Consider the following 25746-nt stretch of genomic DNA (forward strand, 5'->3'; position numbering starts at 1 on the left):
GAAAGAAAGAAAGAAAGAAAGAAAGAAAGAAGAGAGAGAGAGCAGGAGGGAGGGAGAAGACAGACAAAGCTATGGACAACCTCCCTCTTCTGCCCCCTTCAGACATACCCTGTTTAATTCCTCCCCTCCTCTTACAATGAAGAGCCCAGCACCCAAGACCCAGGGATGGGACTAATCGACAAGAGGTAACTCCGGCAAGTTGCAAACTTTCATTGGCAGTCCAATCAGCTAAAGGTTTTGTGAACTTATCATCGTGGAAAGGTGAACTTATCATCGTGGAAGTGGGGACAGTTCTGAGTGGAAAGCGGGGTGGGTGGGGAATTAAGCTCTAAGGCAGAGCTTCAATTGCAAGAGTGTTTTAGCATGTTAAAATAGTAGGATGGGGAAAACAAAAGTAATCAAAAGTTGGCATTTTCACATGATAAAGAATGGCAGCTTATCTTCTTCTTTTTATTAAATGCTGCAAAGTACAGTCGTACCTTGGATCCCAAACACCTTGCAAGTCAAACGTTTTGGCTCCTGAACGCTGCAAAGCCAGAACTGAGTGTTCCGGTTTGTGAACGTTCTCATCTGCAGTTGGGAATGTGGGCTGAACATGTGTGTGTGTATGGCGTAGGGTGTGGGTGGGTGTCACTGTAGTCTAAACTGCTCCCAAGTATTGTTGTCCTGGAAAATTCACCCTGGGTCCTGTTAAAATCCCACTTTTTAATCATCCAGTTAATAACAACAACAAGGAGAAATCTGCATCCTGCTAAACACATGACACTGCCTCATACAGAGTCAGAACGTCTGCCCATCTTTGTTTAGCGCCACCTACTCTGAATGGCAGCTGCCCTACAGGGTCCCTGCCTCCTTATTAGCTGGTGAGTCAACCTGGGACAGCCTGCATGCAATGCGTGTGCTTTGCCTCCAAGCCTCGCTGTGAGCAGCACAAGCAGAACATTACCTTCAGCTGGACTTGGGACCCGTGACTTGTGAGCAATATATATATATAAAGCCTCTCTATCTCCAGAGGGTCCGCATCAAATGGGAGGAGGAGGCTCACTTTGCATGACAGAGGGCATGCCTTGCTGGTTAGAGGCCAACTGTCAAGCGCAGCTGCCTTGGGGAGGGAAGCATCTCTCAAGTCCTGGCTGATGGCATATCCCAGGAAAGGTTTCATTTATTCCCTAGCTGTTTGATGGGGGGGATCATGTTGTGTCCACTGGGGTTGGCAGAGTACAATGCCCTGGAGAGAGGAGAAGGGGCAGAAGGCCACCCAGGACACACGAGAACAGCCTGCCCTCTAAAAATCTAAAACAAGGCGGGTTAGGTGGGGGAAGAGAACACAGAAATGCCTCCAAGCGTTTCCTGTCCTGGATCTAGCAAGGAACAGCTGAGTCAGGCGCTCTCTGTGCCCCTGAAGAGCCTTTGGCCTCCTCTGCCAGGTACGGATAAAAGCCAGGAGCAAACCTTGAAGCTCTGCCAAGCTCTGTGCCGCGATTTCAGGCTTCGGGGGCCTTTGGCTTCAAAGGTAGTTGCGTTCCATTTGCCTTTGATTGGCTTTGCCTAGCGCACTTTCAAAATGAATCCCTGGGCTTTGCTAACAACATCATGACTCCCACGGGGTGGGTTTTTTGGGTGTGTGTGTGTGTGAGTGTGAAGAGACAGACTTCCCAGTCCTCAGCTCTCTCCCCTTCCTAGGAGGAGGAAACTGTGAGGTCTGAAAATGATGCTGAAGATACAGGTGGATACTCTCCCCACTCCTTTCCAAAGGGACATACACAGAATTATGTGCTCACAAACAGCCACAACTGCTGGATTGTTCAGTTTGCCCCTGTTTCTGGGGGACAGTGTGTTACATCAAATATCAGTCCCTCACGGAGTACACTCCAGCAGTTCCTTGTTGGATATAGTCTGAGGCCTCCTCACCCTGTGGACTTTCCTCCCATCAAGTTCCTTGCCTGCACCTTCTCCTTGCTAGGCTTTGTCTAAACTGAAGTTCCCACCAGCTCTTCCCTGCCCCTGTGGCGGGGAAGTGAGTCAATCCCTTAAGTCAATCCTGTTGGGCAGCTGGGACAACGGGCTCTTCTCAGTGGTGGCCTCACAACTTTGGCGCTCCCTCCCCCAAGGGGCTCTGTTGGGCCTGCTCACTTCAGAACTGCAAGTCTACTCTAGGGAAATCAATACCTGTTTCACGTGTATCGGGCTCTCTCCCTCTCAACAGATTTGAGACAGACAAGAAAAGACGAAGGCGAGAAGCATGGCCTACAGATCACACCTGTAAACTGAGAAAGGTTTGTAGGGCAGAATGGAGATGGGGAGAAGGCAAAAGGTGCGGAGAGCATCGCGGGAGCTGCCCCGAAGTGGCGTTACCTGGGGGGAAAGGAATCACCTGTGGTGCAAAAGGACAGCAATGGGAGCTGCTTCTGAATGGCATGGCAGGCAGAGCGAGTTGGCGGGTGGACGTCACAAACGGATGGACAGACAGATGGAAGGGAGGAAGGCTGGGTGGGAGGGAGACATGGACTGAACACTCCAGACACCGTTATTCAAACATTCCCCATTACAGAGAGGGAGCGAGCAAAGGAGGGAGATGACCGGAAGGCAAAATCCCAAGACAACCTTAGCCAGAAGAAACAGAGCAGGCGCAGGACCACAACCACTTCAGAGGAGATGAGGCGGCAGATCAGACCTGCCACCAGTGGCCCATTAAAATGGCAAAACGAGCAGCGACTTACCTTTGAAAATTGGGTTCGCGGGGACTCATCAAACGGATGATACAGGGAGAGAGAAGGGCTTGGGCCTCTTCCACTCTCAACAGCTAGGGAGACAGGGAGAAGCTGTCGCCCCCAGCAGTTTCGCACCACTTACCACAAGGGCCCTGGTGCTTGACCGGGATGGCGGCTCTTTGCTGGCACTCAGCTTTCTGCCGCTCGCAGTCGTTGGCGTAGGTCCGGCTGTCCCTGCCACAGAGAGGCCGGTAGGAGCCATCACAAGCGATACGCTCGCACGAGCAGCGGGCAGCCCCCCGGCGGTTCAGGCACACACCGTTAAAGCGACACTCATCCTTGCACTTGTCTGGAAAAGAACCAGGCAGCAGAAAGCAGTGAAATTCGGGAGCAGCACTGGAGGGTGGGTCAGTAGCCACTTTAAATTAAGAGGCACGTCCAATCTGTCCCTTCTGTTATTGACTATTGAAGAGGGCTGGGCTAGATGGGCTCTTGTGTTCCTTCCAACTCTATGATTCTGTGACAGAGTAAATCCTGGGGCCCAGGATGAATAAATGGTAGGCATTTTGCAAACTGAGAGCTCTCTCGTGCTACAATATATTTTATTTATTTGAATATTTATAAACCACACTTCTGTGCAAAATATCACAAGGAGGTGTACAGGCTAAAAATGCAACAGAAACATCAAACATGTCAGTAAGAGCAAATGGCAAAGCGTCTCAGGTTTGAAAGGCCCGTCTTGAATAATATGGTTTTCACAGGAAGCTCCTGCAGAACCTCTGGTGGCACTAAAGCCCCGGCCCCCGATAAAAGCCAGCTGACCCTCAGGGGCATGCGTGGGACTGCCAATGGTTGCCTCAGCTATTGCGGTAGAGCGTAAGGAATTAGGTGGTCCTGAAGGTACTCTGGTTCCAAGATTTTTAAGTCTTTGTGAATTAACACAGGAATTTCGAACCTGGTCCAGCAGCAAATTGGCAACCACTGCAGCCCTCTCAGCAGCCAAGTGACATGCTGCCAGTAAACTATCTGACCACCACATTCTACACTAATTGCATCTTCCTGGCCAGAGACAAGGGCAGCCTGACATACAGTGCATTATGGTAATCGAGTCCCGAGGGTTACCAATGTATTGACCACTGTGGCTAGGCTGCGCGCGCGTGTGTGTGTATACATATACATATACATATACACACACATGCACACATGCCTGGATCAATGGCAGTTGAAAGGAGAAGGTGCCTAAGAACCAGCCCCTGCACAGATCTCAAGCCATTGTGGAGAAAGATGTGCATATTAAAATGGTGAATGGAGTACAGCAGACGCTGGTTGGTGAGCAAAATCTCTAAGTCACATTTTGTGGTGTATTGTACACATTGGCCTGTGAATGTGCAAAGTCTCCAAGTGGAGAATATGCATTCTGACCAGTGAAAATGGTTGATGGTTGGGTGCTTTGAGCATTCTCCACCATCCTCCACAGAGCATGCATGCCGACAAGTCACGTCAGAAGCAATAGGGTTCTGATTCTGTTGATTTGTTTTGCCCCTTCAACCATACTCCTCCTCACTGCCTACAGGACTTGCTTTTCTCCTCTAGAAGAAAACAGTCCCAATACTTTTGTATGGGGAAATGTAAATGAAACCTATCGCGATTCATTCTAAGGACAGGGCCTTTCCAGTGCTGGCCACCCTCCTCCAACTGCGGAAATCTGTCCCTAGAGGTTTTTGTTTCAGACACCCTTCACGTCAACTTGTAACAACTTGGAATTTAGACTCTCTTACCCTGAAGCAGGCACTGTCCTGACCGCACTTTCTGGATCTCGATCCCCCGAATGGCACCCGACCTCAGCATGACACAGTCGTTGTCATAGGTTACCCCCTCATCGCTACACACTGGATCCCGCTTCAGCGGGCAGCTCTCAGGCCGGAGCAGGAGCTCAGCACGCCGAGTGCGAGGGTTGACCCGGCAAACTCTGTTCATGTCGTTGTGGGTGCTCTTGCAAGGGTCTGGGAAAAAGTAGGTGAGGAATGATGTGAGCGTATGGAAAAAGCTTGCAGCCATCCCAGGAACTGAATCTGGGACTTTCGGTGTGTAACACTGCTTGTCTAGCACTGAGCTATGGACTCAACACTGCAGATATAGTTTCTCCACAGAAGTTGCCTTTGATTTATCTAGTCCAACACTGTAGAAGTGAAAGCAGTTCTCTAGGGTCTCAGGATGGGGGTCTTTCCCTGGCACAAGTGCTGGTGGATGGATGGTGCTCTATTCCCCTTTCCAGAGCTACAATTCCCAGAGTTCCCTGGGAAAAGGGGATGACTGTTACACCACTCAGAACTGTAGCTCTGCAATGGGAATTGGGGGGGGGGGGTTCCTAATCTCAGCACCCTTGAAAAGTGATGGTGCCCATGATTCTTTGGGTGGGGGAAGCCATGATAGGATGGGCATAACTCACAACACCGCATCTGTCAGGGGCTCAGGAGCAGAGGCACAGGGGAGAGAGGAAATGGAGAGCGAAGGGGAAGAATCTGAGGGCAGCGTAGGGGAGTATGACAGTGGCACGAGAGATTCCATGAGCTTCTCCAGCGAATCAGAAGATTCCCAGAGGGGGGCGCCGAGGGCCAGGGCAAGGGGGGTCCCAGGGGGGATGCACCAGAAGCAAGGGGCCAGCGGGGACTCCCAAAGCAGCAGCGGGAGATCAGGACCAGCTCCCCCACCAGAGCGTAGTGGGGGGGAAGAGTCCCACGTATCAGGGCCAGCGTCTCCTCCAGCAGGGAGAGAAGATGAGTCAGGACTGACCACGCCTCTATCGGAGAGTGAGGGAACGGAGGGGAAGTCAGGTCCAGCTAGCCTCCCCGAAGGGGGAAGCAGTGACAGGAGCAGTGTAACGGTCAGGAGGAAGGTTGCCGGCTGGGCGCGCGCGCCAAGTTCGAATATACAGGCGCACGGGACAGCAGAAAACCCGGATTGGGAACCAGGTCCTAAAGCCCGCCGGAGGCAGGGGGAAGACTCAGGGGACTCAGCGTCAGAAGAGTCTAGAAAGGGCAAGACCCCAGCGGACAGGCGGACCCAGAGGAGGAAAGAGCAAAGGAAGAGGTGGAGCAAGGCTAGAGTCTTAAACTGGTGTCTGGGGGGAGGAGATTCAGACAGAGCTTCAGCAGTCTAGAGTTTGAGACGTAGAGCTGCGCGCCGCGGCTTTGAAATCGAAACTGAACTTCAATAAAGACTTTTGTATATAACAACGAACTGGCGTTGGTCCTTTGTGAGCTGGGACCTCGGGCAGCTCTGACAGCATCACACACACAATTTCAGAAAATGGCTACCTGATAGATCTCCATGATTCTCCATGGAAATCTACCCACTTGCTGGAGGCTAGAGAGCCTTGCAAGAGTTCACACCTACAGACTTATTGCAGGGTGCAAGAAAGGTGAGTCAAGGGTCCCAGAAGGATACTGACCACTTAGAAAAGACAGACTTTCTAGGTGGTCGGGACAAGGGCCACGTCAAAAGGGGATGTGCAGAACCAATGTGCACGAGCAGCCATCACACACACCCCAGGTATCTGAGCACAGGTGGAGATCATTGGCCTTCCAGCTCCCTCCCACCTAATCTGGGTTTATTGAAATCGCCTTCCATTCACCCCTTGGGCACTTTTATAGAAACACCGAAGATACAGGACTACTTATTGGCTAATCCTCCTTCTCTGTCTCTCCACAGGGGCATTTTCAGCGCCCAGCTAATACCTGGGAGGAACCAACTTGATTCAACACATATGCACAAAAGGGCATTATTTCCTAACAAAGATAACCCACAAGTTCTGAAAAATAAAATAAAATCCGAACTCTGAAATATCTACATTCCTATCCTGCCCCTCCCGAGAGAAAGAGAAACCCAAAAGGGAGGATGGAGGATTAACACATCACCATGGAGACTAGAAGAGCCACACATGTATATATTGGGTTGGGAGAGAGAGGACTCTTTAACCTCAAAAACACACAGCAGAGCATGACTGAAGCTGGTTACAAATTTTGGTGGGTACTTGGGCAAGAGGCCGTTTTACCCGAGTGGGGAAAAAGAAAGAAGAAAACAATTCCCTTGAGAATGTACAGAGCATTTTTGTTTTAGCTTTTAACGATGCACAGCCTCACAGTACTTTCATACTAAGACAGCCTTTCCCAAACTTTTGAGTCCCCAGGTATTGTTGGACTGCAACTCCTACCACCCCCAGATGGTATGGAGATGATGGGAGATGTAGTCCAAAACCATCTAGGGAACCAAGGTTGTGGGAAGGTGTTTCCCAAACTTGGGCCTCCAGCTGTTTTTTTGGACTACGACTCCCATCATCCCTAGCTAGCAGGACCAGTAGTCAGGGATGATGGGAATTGTAGTCCAGAAACAGCTGGAGACCCAAGTTTGGAAAACACAGCTCTAAAGCAAAGGTGGGCAAGCAGTTGCTCACTGCATGTTTGCTGGACTCCAACTCCCATCAGCCCCAGCCTGCACGGCCAATGGTCAGGGATGCTGGGAGTCATAATCCAACGACACTGGAAGGCCCATAGTTTCCCCATCCCTGGATTAAAGGTGCCAGGGAGATGGGAGCACCATTTAGAAAGGAGGTTCTCTGCTGTGTCTCTGCATGAGTGGCTGCTCTGGCTTTTATTAAGACACTGAAACACAGGTGGGGAACTCGCATTAGCCTCAGCCAGCACTGAGGGAAGATGGGAGCAGCAGCCTGAGGGAAGATGGGTGTGGCAGCCCAGCAACATCTGGAGGGCCAAAGAGAGAACAGCGAGGCAGCCGGAAGCCCCAGAAAACTCACCACAAGGCCCGTCAAACTTCTTGAAAAGGTTCTCTTGCTTGTCGCAGGCGTGCCTGTTGAGGTGGCACTCACTGCGGTAGTCCTTGCCGTCGCTGCCGCACACCACGTTCTCAGGCACACCGCTGCATGAAGACGGGCAGATGCACTTAGCCGACAGCCCATCCGTGGAGCGGGCACAGGTGCTTCCAAAGCTGCAGGTCACCTCTGCGCAGGGGTCCTTCGAACCTGGGGAAAGAAGAGGAGGCGCAGGGCCTGGACTGATGAGCTTGCAAAAGCATGACTGAACAAGGGAACTGATGGGAGTTGCAATGTTTGGCAAGTGTGCATGGTGGGGGAGATGTTGCTTAGGAATGGCGCTTAACAACTTGGGTCCAGGATATCTCAGGGACCACTTGATCCCTTATATCCTTGCCAGATCACTAAGGTCTTAGTGGTTTCCTGTGGGTTCAGTATTGGGGGTCCAATTTTATGGAACCCCCTTCCAGCTGAAGCCAGAGAGGCCTCATCTCCCTGTTGAACTTCCAACAGTTATTGAAGACTCCCCCCCCCCAAAGGCTTTTAAACTGAATTCTCATTTTATAGTTATATTTCATTTTTTAGTCTTATTGCATTGGGGGTTTTTGTACACTGCTTAGAGATGGATGTGGTTATTGCTGAAATAATAAATGATAATGTTTGGTGGGAATCCCCACCAAATGGTGGGAAACAGACCTTACAGAACTATAGTTCCCAGAGTTCGCTGGGAAGAGGGATCGTCAAGCCATTCTAGGAATTGTAGTTCTGTGAGGGGAATGGGGCCATCACCTAATAAATCTCGGCACCCTTAAAAAACTACAGATCCCAGGAGTCTCGGGGGGGGGGGGGAGAGCCATGGCTGTTTAAAGTGGCATGATACTGCTTTAAATGTGCAGACGGGGCCTCTATGTGGGTATAATGTTGACATGATTGGCACTGCATATTGTAAAGTAACCTCTTAGCATGCTTAATGGTCATTTAAACTTTCAATGTTTTAAATTGAGCAGTAATTGTTGAGTTCTCAGAGGTATACGGTAGCGTACTTTGATTCGTTACGGCTATTGTGCTCCCGTGCTTAAATTGTCTCTTACATGGATGGCTCTGAGTACAACGTTATTTGCAGGAAGTAAGGGATATGAAATGACTGATACTAAAAGGAAATGGAGAGGATAAAAGACTTGAAGGAGTTTGCGGTAGTCTTGTTATATTATATGAGCTAGGCCAGGAACAGGGAACCTTCTACAGACCACATTCTCTTTTGGGCAGTCTTTCTGAAGGCGGCATTCCCATGGGGGGGGGAAGTGGTCAGAAGCCAAAGAAACCCCAAACTGTGCCAGCCACAGGACATCTCTTAACGCACCATGAGCAAAATGTAATGAGGGAAGGAAAGAGACATCAAGAAGCTGCTCTACATTTGACCGGGATGGGCCAAATGTTATTTATAGGCCCCGGCTACAGCCTCATTTATTTAATTATTTATTTACACACACACCCCTTTTCATTTGTCACTCTCTTCCCTCCCTCCTCCTTTCCCAATCCCCCATTATTATTTTAAATAAATCACTCTGGCACTCGCATCGTCCTCCCTTCCCTGCTTCCAGGAGAGCCCCCAGCGGGAGGCGAGAAGCTCAGATTTATCGAGAGAGCTGAGAGGGATCCTCATCAGGGGAGGGCACTGAGAATGGAGGGAGGGAAGGTCAACTTAATTTACTTGGAGACATGCAGGCTGGGGGGTGGGGGGGAGGTGTTCATTTGCACAATTCTTCGCTAGCAGCTGGTGCGTGCCATGTTACCAAGGAGGGTCCATTAGCTTCACTTACGGCCGGGCCTCTCCAGGAAATAAGCTGCTCTGGGGCACAAGCCACACTTAGGGACATCAGATTCTGCGTGCATGCACAAAGTGCTTCTGTCGCAGGTAGACCCGAGGCATAAGGAAGCAGGCCTGTTTGTCATTGAGAAGGCTGGGGTGGCGGCAAGAAGGGGAGCAGGAATTTTGGCCGAGGGATTCTACTCAGGACTCAGGGAGAAAGTGCCCCCAACTTTCCCTCTCCTCCTTCCCCAGCTCAGCTTTCATGTATCCCCACAGGCTATCAGGCGATCTCCCTTACCCTCATTCTCCCTAGATTGCCCCCAGCTAATGTCTGCTTCCAATTTTCCCCTACTTTCCATTTCCAGCTAAAGCTCACTTCCTGTTTGCACCCCACCAGGCACCCACTTCCCATTTCATCTGCACACAGAAACCCACTTCCTGTTTCCTCCCCACCAGACATTCACATAAAGCTAAAGGGGACCCCTGACCATTAGGTCCAGTCGTGGCCGACTCTGGGGTTGCGGCGCTCATCTCGCTTTATTGGCCGAGGGAGCCGGCGTACAGCTTCCGGGTCATGTGGCCAGCATGACTAAGCCACTTCTGGCTAACCAGAGCAGCGCATGGAAACGCCGTTTACCTTCCTGCCGGAGCGGTACCTATTTATCTACTTGCACTTTGACGTGCTTTTGAACTGCTAGGTTGGCAGGAGCAGGGACCGAACAACGGGAGCTCACCCCATCATGGGAATTCGAACCGCCGACCTTCTGATCGGCAAGTCGTAGGCTCTGTGGTTTAACCCACAGTGCCACCCGCATCCCTGACACTCACATACTTCCTGCTAATAGGGTTGCCATATTTCAAAAAGTGAAAATTCTGTCAGCTTTTTTTTTTTTTTGCCAAAGTTGTTGAGCTATTTTTAAGGGAAATTGGCAAAAAATGACACAGCTGACATTGATTGCCATACATCCAGATTTTCCCAGACATTTAGCCGATTTCCTCCCAGACACTGCTTTCGACTGCAGTATTCCGGGTATTTATTTCCAGGAAAATCCAGGCATGTGGCAACCCGACCTGTTAAGTGACAGAGGTGAGATTTAAAGAAGGGTGGCAGTGTTCACATATGCCCAGAGGTTTGGAGAGTGGTGAGAAGAGAACAGGTCTGGTCTGCAGTGGCTCCCTGTCTACAGAATGCTCTCCCCAGGAAGGCCTGCCTGGCACCAATCCTGTCATTTGGGTGCCAATCAAATACATTTTTGTTCTCCTGGGCTCTTGTGCAACACCAGCTAAAGGACACTGTACTGTTTAACAGGTTAGTGTACTGTTGAATCCGTTTTTAGTAACGTTTTTGCAATTTTATTATAGCATCTTTTTTTCCTTTGCTTGTAAAGTGCTTCCTTCAGTAGGAAGCAATGTATGCAGTTAATAAACATAACCCTAAACCTTCCTGAACTAGGGAATTAGATGCTAGGCAAGGAGGCTCATCCTGACCCAAGTGAGTCAAGGCCCAGCTCAGTTACTCACCACATGCCCCTTTGCTGATGACTTTGATCCGGCGCTGTTGGTTGCATTGAGCCTTTTCCAGCTCGCATTCGTTGCTGTAGGTAGAATAATCCGAGCCACAGACAGGGGCCACCACTGAGGGGCACGTGGTCTTCTTGCACACACATAGTCCCTGGGAGGGGCCCGTTGCACTCCTCTCGCACACAGCGCCAAACCCACACAGCACACCTCGGCACACTGGATGGGAGTGCAAAGAAGAAAATGATAATTAAGCAATGAATGAGGGTTGGTTTGTCAGAAGAGGGAAAACTGAGTATCAATCTCAACTTTAATATAGTGTGTGTGTTTCCAGCTCAAGTTTCTAGTCCTTATGCCTATGGGGGGAAAAGACTGAAAAGAATTATGGCCAATAAGCCTGTGTAGACAATGAACTGGGATCTCAGAAACTCACATGCAAGGTACAGTACTAGCTTAAGAGCACGGACTTCCTGAAGTCACTCTCAGCTTTAGCATCTGTGAAATGGAAACACTGGCCTTCCTCACAGAGTTGTTGTGAGGGCACAGCAACTAAAGTCAATGAGGGGCTTTGTGAGTTAATATGCATTGTGCGAATGCTACATCACAGCAGGATGTAGTGAGATCTCGGGTGGTGATAGAAAGAGGAGCAATTGTGGTAAGAATGGCAATTTGGGATTAAGGAAATGATTTTCAAGGTGTGGCACTTTCTGGCTTGGCTCTGCAGAATGCATCCCCAGGGCTTCAGGCAAGGAACATTCCCAGCCTTGAACCTGGGACCTTCTGCATGCAAAACAGATGCTCTACCTCTTATCTGCACCCCTTTCCTTAATAGGAAGGTGGGAAGCTCTTTTATACTGATTCCAGAACTACAGAATCCTAGGACTCTGTAGGGTTGGAAGGGTCCCATGCAGGAATCACAGGAGCCCCCAGAGTCTGAGAAAAATGAGCTGGGAAGCCCCAGCATGGAAGGTGGCCACTGGCAGGCTGCTCACTCTGCGCCCTCAGATCCCCCTGTCCCGTGCTACATCCACCACTGAGCCACAGCCCTTTCTCTGAAAATAAAGGACGATTCTAGTCCTCATGGCTCTCAATAAAGGACTGAAACGGGAACATAGGAAGCTGCCTTATGCTGAATCAGAACTTTGGTCCACCAACCTCAGTGTTGTCTACACTGACTGGCAGCGGCTCTCCAGGGTTTCAGGCAGGAGTCTCTCCCCTGCTGCCAGGATGCCCAGAGGGAAGGCCAGGAACCCTTTGGCCACCACTTGCCCATCTAGCTCAGTACTGTCTGCACTGACTGGTAGCATTCCTTCAATTTTCCAGGTAAGGGGACATTCCCAGTCCTACCTGGAGATGCTGGGGGCTGAATCTGGATCTTCTGCATCAAAGCCGATGCTCTACCATGGAGCTATGGCCTTTTCCCAAAGGAGGAGGCAGCATCAAGCTAGATGGACCCCCCCTTACTAAATCCTAGCACTCCAGGTGATAGTTATCTCTGCATACTTCCTCAAAAGATAGATAGTTCCCTTGGCATGCTTTTTCTCAAATTTATCTATTTAGGAACAGATGCCTGCTTTTTTCTCTCTCTGCACCCTGAGGCAGATAATGACAAGATAAACATAACCAAACGCATGAAGCCTCCGCTCAATAATCAATGAACAACTCAATTAGCAACCCGCCCCCAAAAAAGTCCAGCGACTCAACTCAATAAAGCCATAAAATCAACATTAATCAAAATAGTCTACTCATCACAGATAGTTTTGCAAATAAAATGTGTGTTTGGCGAGCAAGAGAGCTGTAGTGGCATAGCAACCAGGATGCTAGAATGGGATACCGAGGACCTGGGAGACCAGGGTGCAAATCCTCCACTTGGCTATGACGCTCACCACAGTGACCTTGGGCCAGTCAGTCACTGCCACCCAGCCTAACCTACTTCTCAGGGTTGTTGTGGGAATGAGATGAGGGCGGGGGGGAAGAGAACCATGGATGCCAGCTTGAGCTCCCTGGAGGAAATGGTGGGATATAAGTGCAATAAATAAATAAAACAGAGGTGTGGGGGAGGTGCAGGGGGAGGGGTTGAGCCTGTTGCCAGACTGTTTTGGGTGTGAGTTTCAGAATCTGAGGAACAGGTTACCTAGGGTTGCCATATTTCAAAAAGTAAAATTCCTGACACCTGCAAAGACCCCAAAACTGTTGAGCCTTTTTTATAAAAAAAACCACCAAAACCTACCCCGAAAATAGTGACTTTAAGCTTTTTGAGCTGTTTTCGCTGCTTTTTCCATTGCGTTCCCATACATCCGGGTTTCCCATCACATTTTGCCGAATTTTGCAAAATTCCCTCCTGACGGATGGCAAGGTTACCAGACAATTTGGGAGCAAAAGTCAGCAGCAAGGTTAGTGGGTATGTGTGAACAGCACACCCCAGTGTGGGAGAACTTCAGACCAGGGCGGGATGGCTGAATGTGACCCTTAAGACTGCTCTGTTTGGCCCTCAGGAATCCCCCCAGCCCCTCACAAGCCTTGCCATCTTGAGTGTTTTTGCCTGGCTGGAATATGTCCTAAGAATATAAGAGTCCTTCTGGATCAGGCCAAGGGCCCACCTAGTCCAGCATCCTGTTCTCACAGCGGCCAATCAGATGCTTCTGGGAACCTGGCAAGCCACTCCCCCCACCATGAACACCTCTTACTTGCCTGGGAAGAAGATGGCACAAAGATGTGCATCTCATCCTTTGCTTTACGTTCTTTATCTTAACCCCGCCTCCTTTTGCACCTGGCCCCACCCACTGCTGGCACACGGCCCCTGGGAGGATGCAGGTACCTCACACACTTTTGTTTTCAAAAAGAAATCATGCTTTGTTTTGTTTCTGAAAGTCCGCAAGGCAAAAGAGAGAGGACAGACACATCATAAATCAATCCCTGGTTGCAGAGGCCCTCTCAAGCCAATATACCTGGCAGTTCTCCAAACAAAACTGTTGAATTGCTGTTTTCATTTCTGAGTACACAGTGTGATGTTGTATTGTCCTTTTACTATTTTTTGTTGGGAGCAAAGGTGGCTGGGGCAACCCAGTTGGATGAGCAGCTTATTATTATTATTATTATTATTATTATTATTATTATTATTTAATAATTTGGCTCTTCTGTTTTTAAATCTGCTTGTTCATTGTATGCTTGCTTTGATCTCATTTTTGTTATATTTGCTGCATAAATTCAAACTCTTTTAAAACATTCTGTTTGATTTTTTTTATTATTTTTGTTTTAAAATATGGAGTTTCTAGGGGAACTTTCAAGGCTTCGAGCCTCAAAACCACCAACTTGATAGACACACAATAATTACAGATTGCAATTAGGAATGTGGCGGGAGGGTGGGTCGCCTTCCTAATAAGAGATGCACTATTCTTGCTATCGAGCATGCTAATCAGAGGAGCCAGCACCAGCCAGTTCCCCATCTAAATTGCAAATGAAGGAGAGGTGTTTGGCTGTTCTTTTTTAATTTGGGAGGTGGGTGGTGGTGGTGGGAGGAATGCCAGGTATGGGAAGCTGAGAAGTGTACACACACACACACACACACACACACACACAGTGTGTGTGTGTAGCGTGTGACTTTTCATGTCGTCTCCAAAGAGAGGCGTTATCCAAAGTATCAGCTTCAGATCTTGGACACCAGGGTAGCAAATCCTCATTTGGCCCCCAACAGCCTTCGGCAACTTGCTCTTAGCTGAGATGATTCTGTGCATCTTTGTTCTCGCACACACATACTCATCCTTACAACCAAATTTCAGGTTGTTTTTTTAAGCTGCAGTCATTGCGCTTTGGAAAGCGTTGCGTAAATGGAGATGCTCTGGCACCTTCCGTAGGTCTGCAGTCTTTTTCCTCTCAGGGCAGAATGTGGGCCCTTCTGGGTAGAAGGAGGGAGGCAGGAAGTGGCCTAAAGACACAAGGGCCCCCTCCAAACACCTGTTACGTCCACACCGCCCATTTAAAGAACATTTACATCACGCTTCTCCCTTTCTCAAAGAATCCTGGGAACTGTAGTTTGTCAAGGGTGCTGGGAGTTGTAGCTCTGGGGATGAACTGCAGTTCCCATGATTCTTTGGGAAGGGGGAGATGTGCTTTAAATGTACAAAGCCATAGTACATTTTTTGCAAATGTAAAAAGCCAGCCCTTTATCACACATTTTGTGATGATTTGTGCTCTTGATGTGATGAATTGTGCTGAGCCTCTCCAATTCAGGCAGGATTTCCTGATCCACAGGCTCTAAGGCTGCAATCCAAACCCCTGGCAGGCAGCTGCAGGCTTAATGGAGAGGTGGTGCCGCCGTGACACCCACAGTCCTGCCACTCATGACGTCTACCCATTAGGTGGAAAGTGTTCAGCAGAGTGATGCTGTAATTTCTGTCTCCTTCCTCACCTGACTTACAGTTAAAGGCCAAAACTCAGTGGTAGAACCTTCTGCTTGGCATGCAGAAGGTTCCAGAGAGGTGCTGCCAGCCTATGTAGACAATATTGGGCGAGATGGACTGGGTATAAAGCAGCTTTCTCCATTCCTCCGATCTTCACCCCCTTGACCTCCCCAAGCTGACAAGTACTTCCATCTCTCCTTGCTGCTCCTTTTACAATCACTTCTTCCTCTCTCTCCCTTCCCTTCCCCTCTCTATTTGTAGCAAAATTCCTACTTAGCCATGAAGCTTTTGGGCTAGCCAGGGGTCAGAAACTTTTTCAGCAGGCTCCCGGTCCACTGTCCCTCAGAGCTTGTGGGGGACCGGACTATATTTTGAAAAAATAATAATGAATTCCTATGCCCCACAAATAACCCAGATATGGATTTTAAATAAAAGCACACATTCTACTCATGTAAAAACACCACGCAGGCCCCACAAATAACCCAGAGATGCATTTTAAATAAAAGGACACATCCTACTCATGTAAGAACACGCTGATTCCCAGGCCATCCGTGGGCCGGATTTAGAAGGCGATTGGGCTGCATCCGGCCCCTGGGCCTTAGTTTGCCTCCCCATGGGCTAGCCTTTGTCTCTCAGCCTACTTCACAGGGTTGTTGTCAGGATAACCTGGGAAAGAGTAGGAATGCCATCCTGAGCTCCTTGGAGTAAAGGTGGGATATCAATAGAGGAAGAAAGGAAGGAGAATTGGCATAATTAATTATTGCCCTCAATAATTCTGTTGATTTATTGCTGCTTCTGTGAGGATTGATTTTTGCTTGTTTGCTTGTTTAACTTTGTAAAAATATTGCTGCTTAACTATGTTTCAGATTATATATATATATATATATATATATATATATATATATATATATATATTATACTGTTCAGACCCCTGCTTGGCCATGAAGCTCACTGGGTGTGGCCTTGCCGTCAGTCACTGCCTCTCTCGGCCTAACAGACTTCACAGGGTTGTTTTAAGGATAAAATGGGGAGAGGGAGAGCCATGCCCCTTGGGCTCCTTGGACGAAACAGGGATATAAACACAATAAATAACAAACAAATCTCTTTCACCATTGCCTTGTGGATCCTGGGGGATGGAGAGCTGGGGCAACAATGTCAAAAACACATAAATGCCCTGGAATGTTTGTCTGTGTTAAGAACAGCCCCCCTCGTGCCCTCTCCACCTTCACAATGCACGCACGCACGCACGCACGCACGCACGCACACACACACACACACCTATTATGCATTTCTCCCCGTTACCGATTTAGTTATATGTATATTTTAATTTATAATTGTATAGGGACATCACAGACCCACACGCAAAGAGCTGCGTTCTACGGACAAAGCACCCAGCTAAGGAAATGGCCTGGCCTACATAACAGCGGGAGAACGGAAATAAATAAAAAATAAATGAATTTAAACAAGATAATGTGTGGGAAAAGAGAAATCATAAAAGGGGAGAGGAATGCTTTTTTTAAAAAAAAGAAAAGAAAAACAGCACGCTTGCCGGCGGTTCATTTACACTTCAATACTTGGGCGCCTGGCTTCAGCTGCCTGGAGAGAGTTTAAGCTCATATGCACAGCAACAATGCACAGCGCTAAGAGACGAATATCGTCAAATAAATAAAGAAGACGAAGAAGAAGAAGAAGAAGAAGAAGCTTTCGTTCGCTCCTGCCCAATATCTAAAAGCAATTTATCATTTTTATGAAGCTCTGTGGATCGTCTCTTTCTCAGCACACACACACACACACACACACACACACATATATATATATGAGAGTCTTTTTCTGGAAACAACCCCCCCCCCCAATTTTCGCACAGTGAGATAAGGGGGTGGGAAAGGGAGGCGAGAAAAGCAAAATGGGGGTCTAAAAATGCAGAGCTAGAGAGGGATTGACTTGATGATTATTTCCTTCCCTTTCTCCACCCTCACATCCAGCCAACCAGCCCACTCCCCCCCCCCTCTGCACCCCAGCTGCCCTCCTCCCCATCCTCCTTGTGCTCCTTCTTCCTGGAGCTGAAGTCTTAAAAGAGTTTGTAGTGCATTATCAAGCTGTCACTCAGAGAGCGAGGAAGGCACAGAAGACAAAGCGTCTCGGTGGCACTGGGAGAAGACATACGTGTTGGGAAAAGGTCCGAAGGCACATAGGCACCTCTTGCCAAGCTGTGGGGGCTGGAGCTCAATGGTCAAGGAAAAAAATGAGCTGTAGCTCAGTGGTTAGAGCATCTGCCCGGCATGCAGAAGGTCCCGGGTTTGACCCCGCCCCTGGCATCTCCAGGTAGATCTGGGAGATACTCCCTCCCTGAATCCATGGAAAGCACCTGCTAATCAGTGTATCCCCTAGTGAAGCCATCCCTGCAGATTAAAGCCTTCTAGATGCAAGAGATGTAAGCATCTCCTTTGCATGCAGAAGGTCCTGAGTTCAGCCCCCTGGATTCTCCCATTCAGAAAAAGGTGATGACATTTTTATTCCCACCCCAAGGCCAACATTCCCTTATGGGAAAGCTTGGGACAGGGGAGGAATGTGCCAGTAGTGGGCGGAGTCAGAGGCAAAAGTGGGCAGGGCAAAGTGTGTAAATTATTTCTGCACACTAAACTGGTTTCTACTCACGCCCCATGCAAGCAAGAAGCCCGCTTGAGAATTCATTGGTAATCATCATCATCGTCATCAATAGCTGTTATTGTTATTTCATTTTTATGCCACGCATCTGACTGGGTTGCTCCATGACTAAACTGTCATCATGCCAATCATGATCTGGCAGAGGGCCTTCTTGGTAGTGGCGCCCACCATGTAGAACGTCCTCCTATCAGATGTCAAGGAGATAAGCAATTATACAATATTTAAAAGACATCTGAAGGCAGCCCTGTAGAGGGAAGTTTTTAATCTTTAATGTTTTATCATTTTTTTTTTATATGCTGGAAGCTGCCCAGGGTGACGAGGGCAACCCAGTCAGATGGGCGGGGTACAAATAATGAAATTATCATCATCACCATTGTCCACACTGGTTGGCAGTGGCTCTCCAGGGTTTCAGACAGGGAAGATTCCCAGCCCTACCTGGAGATGCCAGGAATTGATCTTCTGCTCTACCAGAGATTCCTGTACACACACACCTACCTTCCCATGCTCTATCCAGGTAACAGAGACACATTGTCACAATCCCAAAGCACATCCCTGCCATGCAAAAGCCATTATGGAGGAGGCATGGAGTAAGGCTGGGTGAGGGGTGTTGTTTGGGGAAGGAGGATGGCTTAGGGAGACTCAGGAGGGCCAGAGAGAGAAGTTTGCAGGGCCGGGTCTGTGTTTTCCCACTCCTGTCTGAGTGCATCTCAAGAGACAGTGGCAAGTCCAAGCCCGAGGTTGTATCAGGAGCCCTGCTTTGCTTCTGTCGCCCATGTTGGTCTGAGACTGAGCCCATCCCCTCGGTTGCAAGATAACTTCCCCTCCTTTCCCTATTTCATTCTGTCAGGGCCAAGGCCTGGTGAATAATTCAGTGCAGGTTCAGCGAGGCTCTCGTGCCTCTGCCTCCCCTGGCAGGGCCGGGAGCGTGCGATGAGGCAGCTGGATGGGAAGGCCATGAAAGATATATGAATGTGGAGTGGATGGCATGTGGCTGAGTTGCTTCGCAGTCCTCCCGGCACCCTATTTATCCCCTCCAGCCGTACCTTGCTCCAGCATCTCTGCCCCAAGCCAGGGCTGCAGCAGGGTTGAGGGGAACCATCGCAACAGTCACACTGCAAGGGGTTACTGCAGAAGGCCCCGGGTTCAATCCACAGATAGAAGACATCTGGCGCAAACTCTGGAGAGATCTTGCCAAACAGTGTAGACCCCAAGGGCCACATGCCCTTCATGGCGACCTTTTGAGGGCCAAATGTCAGTGGTGAGCGGGGACAGAGGCAAATTTGAGCAGGGCAACAAATGCAAGTGTTTGCCTTTGTCCAGCAGGCCAGTTGCATATTCACGCACTTTGTGTCCTCCATCCATCTCTTCTCATTCCATAGGCCAACTTTGACAAGGGGGCAGCACAAAGATGACAGGTGAATGACAGGTGAATAATCCCACCCACTTGTCCAATTTGACTCCTAGGAGTGGTGGGTGGAGACAGAGCAGGACTGAACTGCCCATCAGGCAACATAACCCACCCATGGGAGCGATATCACCTGACAGGTGGGCGTGGCTTAGCAAAGCCCGGTGTCTCAATCCGAATTGGAACCCATGACAGGCCAAAACTGGCCTGCTGGTTCCCTGTCCTGGTGTACAAAATTATAGAGTAGTGCAAGTACTGTTGAATATCAGCTTATTTCCTGGCTCCTCACTGCTGTGATAAGGATGGGGATATAACCCAGGAACATGCTTACATCAGCATGCTTAACTGGGTGCCTGAATACATGAGAGAAAACATCTGAAAGGGCATGATTCCCTGTCCAGAGAGAATGAACTGACAATCTTGTAAGTAAACAGCGCACAAGGAATTCTGTGCTTGTCTGAACTGGGCTGTAGTCGAGAAATTCCAAAGCACTGTCATTGTCGTAACCCTTTGAAGGATGGAGGAGGTTTTCAGACATCCTATCGCCAAACTCCTGAGCATCTGCTAAGGAATCTTGTGGCTGTCCTTAGTTATCGAAACCAACAAACAGAAAAGCTTTAAAAAAACCATAAGCAGTCTATCACCATGCCTCCCCTCACCATTGGCTGGCCGACTGTGATGCCACAGAATGTTTGTGAGCATCCTAGCCACTGAGAGGCGGCTGGTGAGATGCAAGCAACAGAATGTTGACAATCAGAGCAAATCTCTGAAAGGAAGCAAAGGGTCAACGGCCATGGGAGGAGTGTGGGTGCGGGGGGGGGGGGGGAGAAAAACAGCCATCTATCTTGCCAGCTGCTCCTTGATTGAACAAAGAGTGATATATTGTGGTGGGCTCAGAAGGAAAGCCACCTCGGTAGGCCCAGGTGTATTCCTCCCCCCACAAAAACTTTGGGTTAATTCCAATCACTACGCTAACGCTTCCTTCGGTCTTTCCCATTAAAAGGATGGTTTGCCGCAGCTGTGCTATAGATGGATGTTTGCTGGGATGGAAGGGCAGGAGGACAGGGCGGGGAGTCAGGGAAGGAGGAAGGACCACTCCATTCTTCCAACCCTTCTGGCTGTACATGAAGATGCTGCTTACTCATACTTGTTACTGAGACAGTAGGAGATAATAATAAAGCTTTTTTTTTTTTAAAGGCTACAAATTATTTTAGCTGTCAGGGTCAATTAATCAAAAGTGGGCAGCTCAGCTACCCCAAAGGAGTACAGGAATGAAATCTGTTATTAAACCTTCTGTTCCTAAAACACACAGGAGAAAGAGGTTGGGGTGGGCGAGTGGGGGGCTTAAGTGGTGGTCTTCTCAAAGAAAGGGCAAGGAGCACTTAGCCCCCTCCGAAGCCTTTTCTTCTTATTAGAGAGGTCCCTGGCTCTTCCCAAAAGGTGCTTATTAACGGCCATTATATCTCACTGACTCAGTCGGGGTCCAATCTACTAAGCAAACAAAGAAAGATCCACTTCCTTGTGCATCACAGGGAAAGAAACAAAGGGAATGGCTTTTTTTAAAAAAAGAAATAATTAATTTAACTGAATTTTTAGCTGGAGGGCTAGCAGCCACCCCCTTTTCACCTCGGCCTTTCCCCTCCTTAACTGCAGCCCTTGGGGGTGATGTGATGCACTGGAAGGCTAGTTTACTGTACCCGCAATACTTCTGCAAAAGAAAGCAATTGGCTAGGGTTACTTCCCCCCTCCCCCCCCCCAAAAAAATATAGGAGTGACAAGCTGCATCTGCCCCAGTCCTGTTTTCTGATGCAACTGTAAAGGGTGCAGGAGTCTTGAACTCTCTCTCTTATTTTCTCTCTGTCTGCTGCTCCTTCTAGTTAATCAATTACCTTAATGGATGAAGAAAAGCTTAAGCTGACTAAAGAGGTGCCCCACATAATTTAGCAAGACATTTTACTACGCCTTCTAATAGCAACCTCAGGTAGTGAGCACCAACTGGATTATAGCCAAAACAGGGCTACAGAGAATCCAAGCAGGAGGTAAAAGCATACCCAAGGTGGGTAGGGAACGGTGAGGGGCAGATCCTAAGGTTTACAGCAACATACCAAAACCTTACACCCAAATCTTAAGGGGAACCAATTGTGATTGAGTATTGTGTTGATGACCCCAACATTACAATTACGTTCAAATCCATCTGGATTTAAGGATGGGCACCCAGGTTTGTTTCCTCTGCCCTTCCTGTCCCATTTTCCTTGTGTGTTGTGTCTTCTGGATTGTATGCCTGTGGGCAGGAGCTGTCAACTTTCAATTGATTATATGTAAGCCACTGTGGGAGTCTTTTTGGCTGAAGAACGAAGCACAAACGCACTAAATAATAAAATAAATGAATGCCCTGTGTTTGCAAGGAGGGGGTCTTAATCCGTAGCTTTGGTTCCACCAGCAGGGGGCGGGGGAAAAGGATTTCTTTCCAAGACACCTCTAAAAAGCCAGGATGAATAAATGAAACAAAGGCTTTAATGCGCCCAGTGAAATGTTAAAAACATGGAACAGGTTTAAGGTAATTGGCTCCATCATTGCAGGTGGAAGTCAGAGGGGGTGGCGATGGTGGCCTGTGTTTTGAGTCAGAAGGTACTCTCCCCCCACACTGCTGAAATGGGAGTCCTTTATATGCAATCCAAATTCCAGGCGTCTTGGCAGAAATGAGTCTAGTAAAGCAAGGGAAAGGAATAATCAAATGGGAAAACTTACCAGGAAAAATAAAGGATGAATGTTTTAAGGCGCGGACTGAGCAACGCTTTTAAACCCACAGTTAAATTAAATTCAGGCACCGTGGGGGGTTGTCCCATTTATTTCGAGTGTGCCTGGCTAAAAGAGGAACCCAAATTGGATGAGAAAGGGTGGGGGGTGGCGGGGGATCCTCCATACGAAGCACGATGCAAAATGGTCTTGGGATTCCCACTGTAATAAACGCAACAGCCGATTCCTGATTAAATATCAAACTGCAGGTGGGCTGTTAAGGGATGGGAACATTCTTGTTAGATTATTGCGTCTGAAATGAAATCTCATCTAAAGGTGCCATTGCAATCTTTTATTCCTCCACAGACAAGGGAAGATGCCTTTGTGCACAGCAGGCTGAGCGGGTTCAAGAGAGAGGGAGAGGGGGAGTCAAAGCCAGGCCAGCCAGCATCCCTGTTCCTGACGCTTAGGGAGTGAGCCTATTTCAGGGATTCCGGGCTGCTGAATACATACAAAACTGACTATGGCTTTTCTTCACACTTGACAGCAGATCTGTGTCAACAGAGCCCGTCAGGTACTTGAAGTGTGATTATCAGTCCTTCTCCTTTCCAGGATAAACACACCCAGTTCCTTCAAGCATCCCTTCAATACCACAGCCATCTTTGCTGCTCTCTTCTGAACCTGTTCCAGTTTCTCTGTTTCCTTCTTGCGATGCTCTTCTATGGAGTCAGAGCACTGGTCCATTTACTCCAGGAAGGGGGACCCTCATACCTGGGGACCAGATGCAGCCTTCCAGGACTATCTGGCCTTCAGAATTCTCCTTGGGTCACAACCCCTTCTCTTCAGGCCACACCTCCTTTCCCAGACCACACCCCTTATCTTCAGGCCACTCCCTTCTCAGGCAACACTGATGCCCTGCATCCTCCTTGTGTGCTTTTGCCCAGTGATAACATGTGATAACACCTCTTGCTGGCCTGGATGGAGAGAGGGAGGTCTGCAGATAATCCGACTTTTGTGTGGCTGCAATGTAACCTACTGCACAGAGGTTAGAGTCGCATCCATGGCTCCACCCATTTTTGCTTCTGGCCACTCACCATATGTTTCTTTGCTTTTGCACACAGTAGGTCGCACTGCATAATGGATTTTGTAGTATTACAGCTCGATAAACAAGTATTGTTGGGAATGGACAATATTACTGGTGGAAGACTTGGTAAGAAAGGTTTGGAACCACTGGAAGGATAATTGTGCTAAAAAAAGTCGGGGGTGGTGGTGTCATGATTTGAACTGTGGTCCAACAACAACCACATTGGCTAGTCTGGCTGTAGCTGAATAAGCACGCACTGGACTTGAGGGGAAGCTCCTGATTCTAGTAAACCTGCCCCAGCTTAATGCAATTGCAAATTCCAACCCCAATCCTGGTTTTGTTTTTTTTCCAGAGTCTGGCAGCAACCCTATGTATTGGGGAGTGGGGGCAGCAAGAACAAGAGACGTGTTGCAGAAGATCAATTATAGTGTTAGCCTAAAACCTTCAAGAACAGCAGAGACTCCTGGAAAGGATTGGATTAGCATGTGGAGACCACAGATCAGGGGGGGCGGAGAGCAGGAGCTGTGTAGCTGACCTTTTCCAGCCCTCACCACCACCACCACCCGTTGCTGTAGGAAAAGAGGGGGGAGTGAGAGAAAGGGGGCAAAGGTTTGTCAAAACAAAATCCACATCCCTAAGGCTTACTCGTCAGTAAGCACATGCAATCTTGCTGGGGAAACAAAGCGTGTGATTGCCTACTACTCCTAATTTGCCTCCCTAACAGTGACGCACCTCCAATTTCCGCATGTTTCCCTTTCCTACTGACTGACCTGTTTCCAGGAGGGTTGTGGGCGGGAAAGAATTAACAAGGGGAATAATTTGAGGAGAGGTATGTTTGGCAAAGGAAGGTGAGATGGTTCCAACCCCAAACATGTGCGGAATGGCGATGGCAGGATGTTTGCCTGGGCCTGGCTGAGCAAGGGGAGGAGGAGGAGATGGATGTCACTGCTCATCCCTTCAAACAGGTAACCCGAGTCACTTTCTGTGGTGTAACAGCTGTCTTGATGGCTGCATTCACTGTCTCCGCTTCCCCCACCCGCTGGGACCAGATGGAGGAGCAGAGTGCCAATGCCAGTTATAACAGCAAATTAACAAGAATGGCTTCCAGACCCCACCCAGAAAAGTGGAGACACCCCCAAAGAATGTAGCTCCCCCCCCCCACTGAAACAGGAGGGGGTGTCCTCGCTTTCCCAGAGCAGTCACACCGACAACATACACAACCCAAGCCACAGCAGAAGTGACCCGTGGAAAGGAGTCTTTATTCCAAGTCAGGCAGAGCCCTGGTAACACAGGCAAAATGGCAGGAATGAAGCAGCTGGAAACCCTATAAATAAAAAAAGCAAGAAAAGGCCCCAGAAGAAAAAGAGAGCGTGCATTGTGGGGGATTTCAGAGTCGCCTTTTCCCCCACAATGGGGCGGAGAAACAGGACAAAGGGTTCCAGGGACAACCAGAGCAGGGAGAGGGGATGGTGTGGCAAGCAATATGAAGGTATGAAGATTAGACAACAAAGGTGGATAGGAAGCTCCAAAAGCAATGCTGAATCACTAGGGTATTGCCAGAGACTCCCTTCCAGGCCCTTGTGAAATAACCTCACTGTGGTCAGATAAGAGAGATTCTGGGGAAGTTCTCCAGAACCAGAAATGAGCTTCTTCAGGGTGGCAATGCTGAGCTCAAAGGAATGATCCTGATTTATCTCCGTCTCGGATTAAATTCTGAGCCGGGGGGGGGGGCAGGGGAATCTTGGCTTGCACGGTCCTAAAACACCTAATGCAACTGAACCCCGGAGGACTTTTATGGCAAGAAGTGTTTCCTGGTGGGTCACTGTTTGCACCACACCAGCCATCCTCAGATGCAATCCTATGCGTGTTTTAGTCAAAGGAAGTTCCGCTGCATTCCATTTATTCATTTATTTCACAAAATTTGTAGGCCTCTTGGTTGCAAAAAACAAACAAACAACAAGCCCCAAAGCGGTTTGCAAAAAGAATGAAACAATGAAACAAATAGTAAATAAAAAACAGTTAAAAACAACTAATTAAAACAGTAAAAAATAAAAATAAACATAAGATAAAAACAGATTTTTAGAAGACAGAATAGACTGGCCTAAACAAAAACGTTTTTCGCAGGCACCAAAAGGTGTGCAGTGAAGGCACCTGCCTGATGTCAATAGACAGGGAGTGGGAGTGGAACTCTTACAAATACGAAATGAGTATTATGTGGGAATTGTAACAGATCAAAGTAGTCAAGTGTTGTATGTGGGGGTCAGACAATCTCGCAGGTAAATTGGTGTGAAATGGGGTTTACTCCCATTTTAAATGAGCATAGGTTTGTGGCCAAAGAGCGTAATCCTATACATCTCTTCTCAAAAGCAAGTGCAGGAAAATCCAAAGTCAGAACACTTGATCGTGACATTGTAGAAAAATTCCCAGCAACTGGTGTCACTTAAGTGGTATATTTGAAATCTCAACACATTTCAACTTACAGATCACCAATTGATGTCTGCAGGGGTTGGAGAGCAGGAGGATATCTTTGTGCAATTTGAATGGGGTTCTGCAGTGTCAGATTAAACCAGGGCAGATTTAATTAGCCACT

At 48.5% G+C, this 25746-nt stretch overlaps 1 protein-coding gene across 5 annotated transcripts in view; it reads right to left on the bottom strand.

The window, feature by feature from the left end:
• The window catches only part of AGRN (agrin), a 244704-nt gene that overhangs the window by 84575 nt on the left and 134383 nt on the right, over positions 1-25746 (bottom strand). For all 5 annotated transcript variants that reach the window (XM_079986657.1, XM_079986656.1, XM_079986658.1 and 2 more), the window contains 4 exons: positions 10871-11086; positions 7525-7749; positions 4490-4714; positions 2854-3060 (listed from right to left, as the gene is read on the bottom strand). In XM_079986657.1, the coding sequence (XP_079842783.1) occupies positions 2854-3060; positions 4490-4714; positions 7525-7749; positions 10871-11086 (873 nt within the window). The remainder of the gene's footprint in view (positions 1-2853; positions 3061-4489; positions 4715-7524; positions 7750-10870; positions 11087-25746) is intronic.

The sequence above is a fragment of the Podarcis cretensis genome (assembly GCF_951804945.1).
Source record: "Podarcis cretensis genome assembly, chromosome: 8".
Lineage (NCBI taxonomy): Eukaryota > Metazoa > Chordata > Lepidosauria > Squamata > Lacertidae > Podarcis > Podarcis cretensis.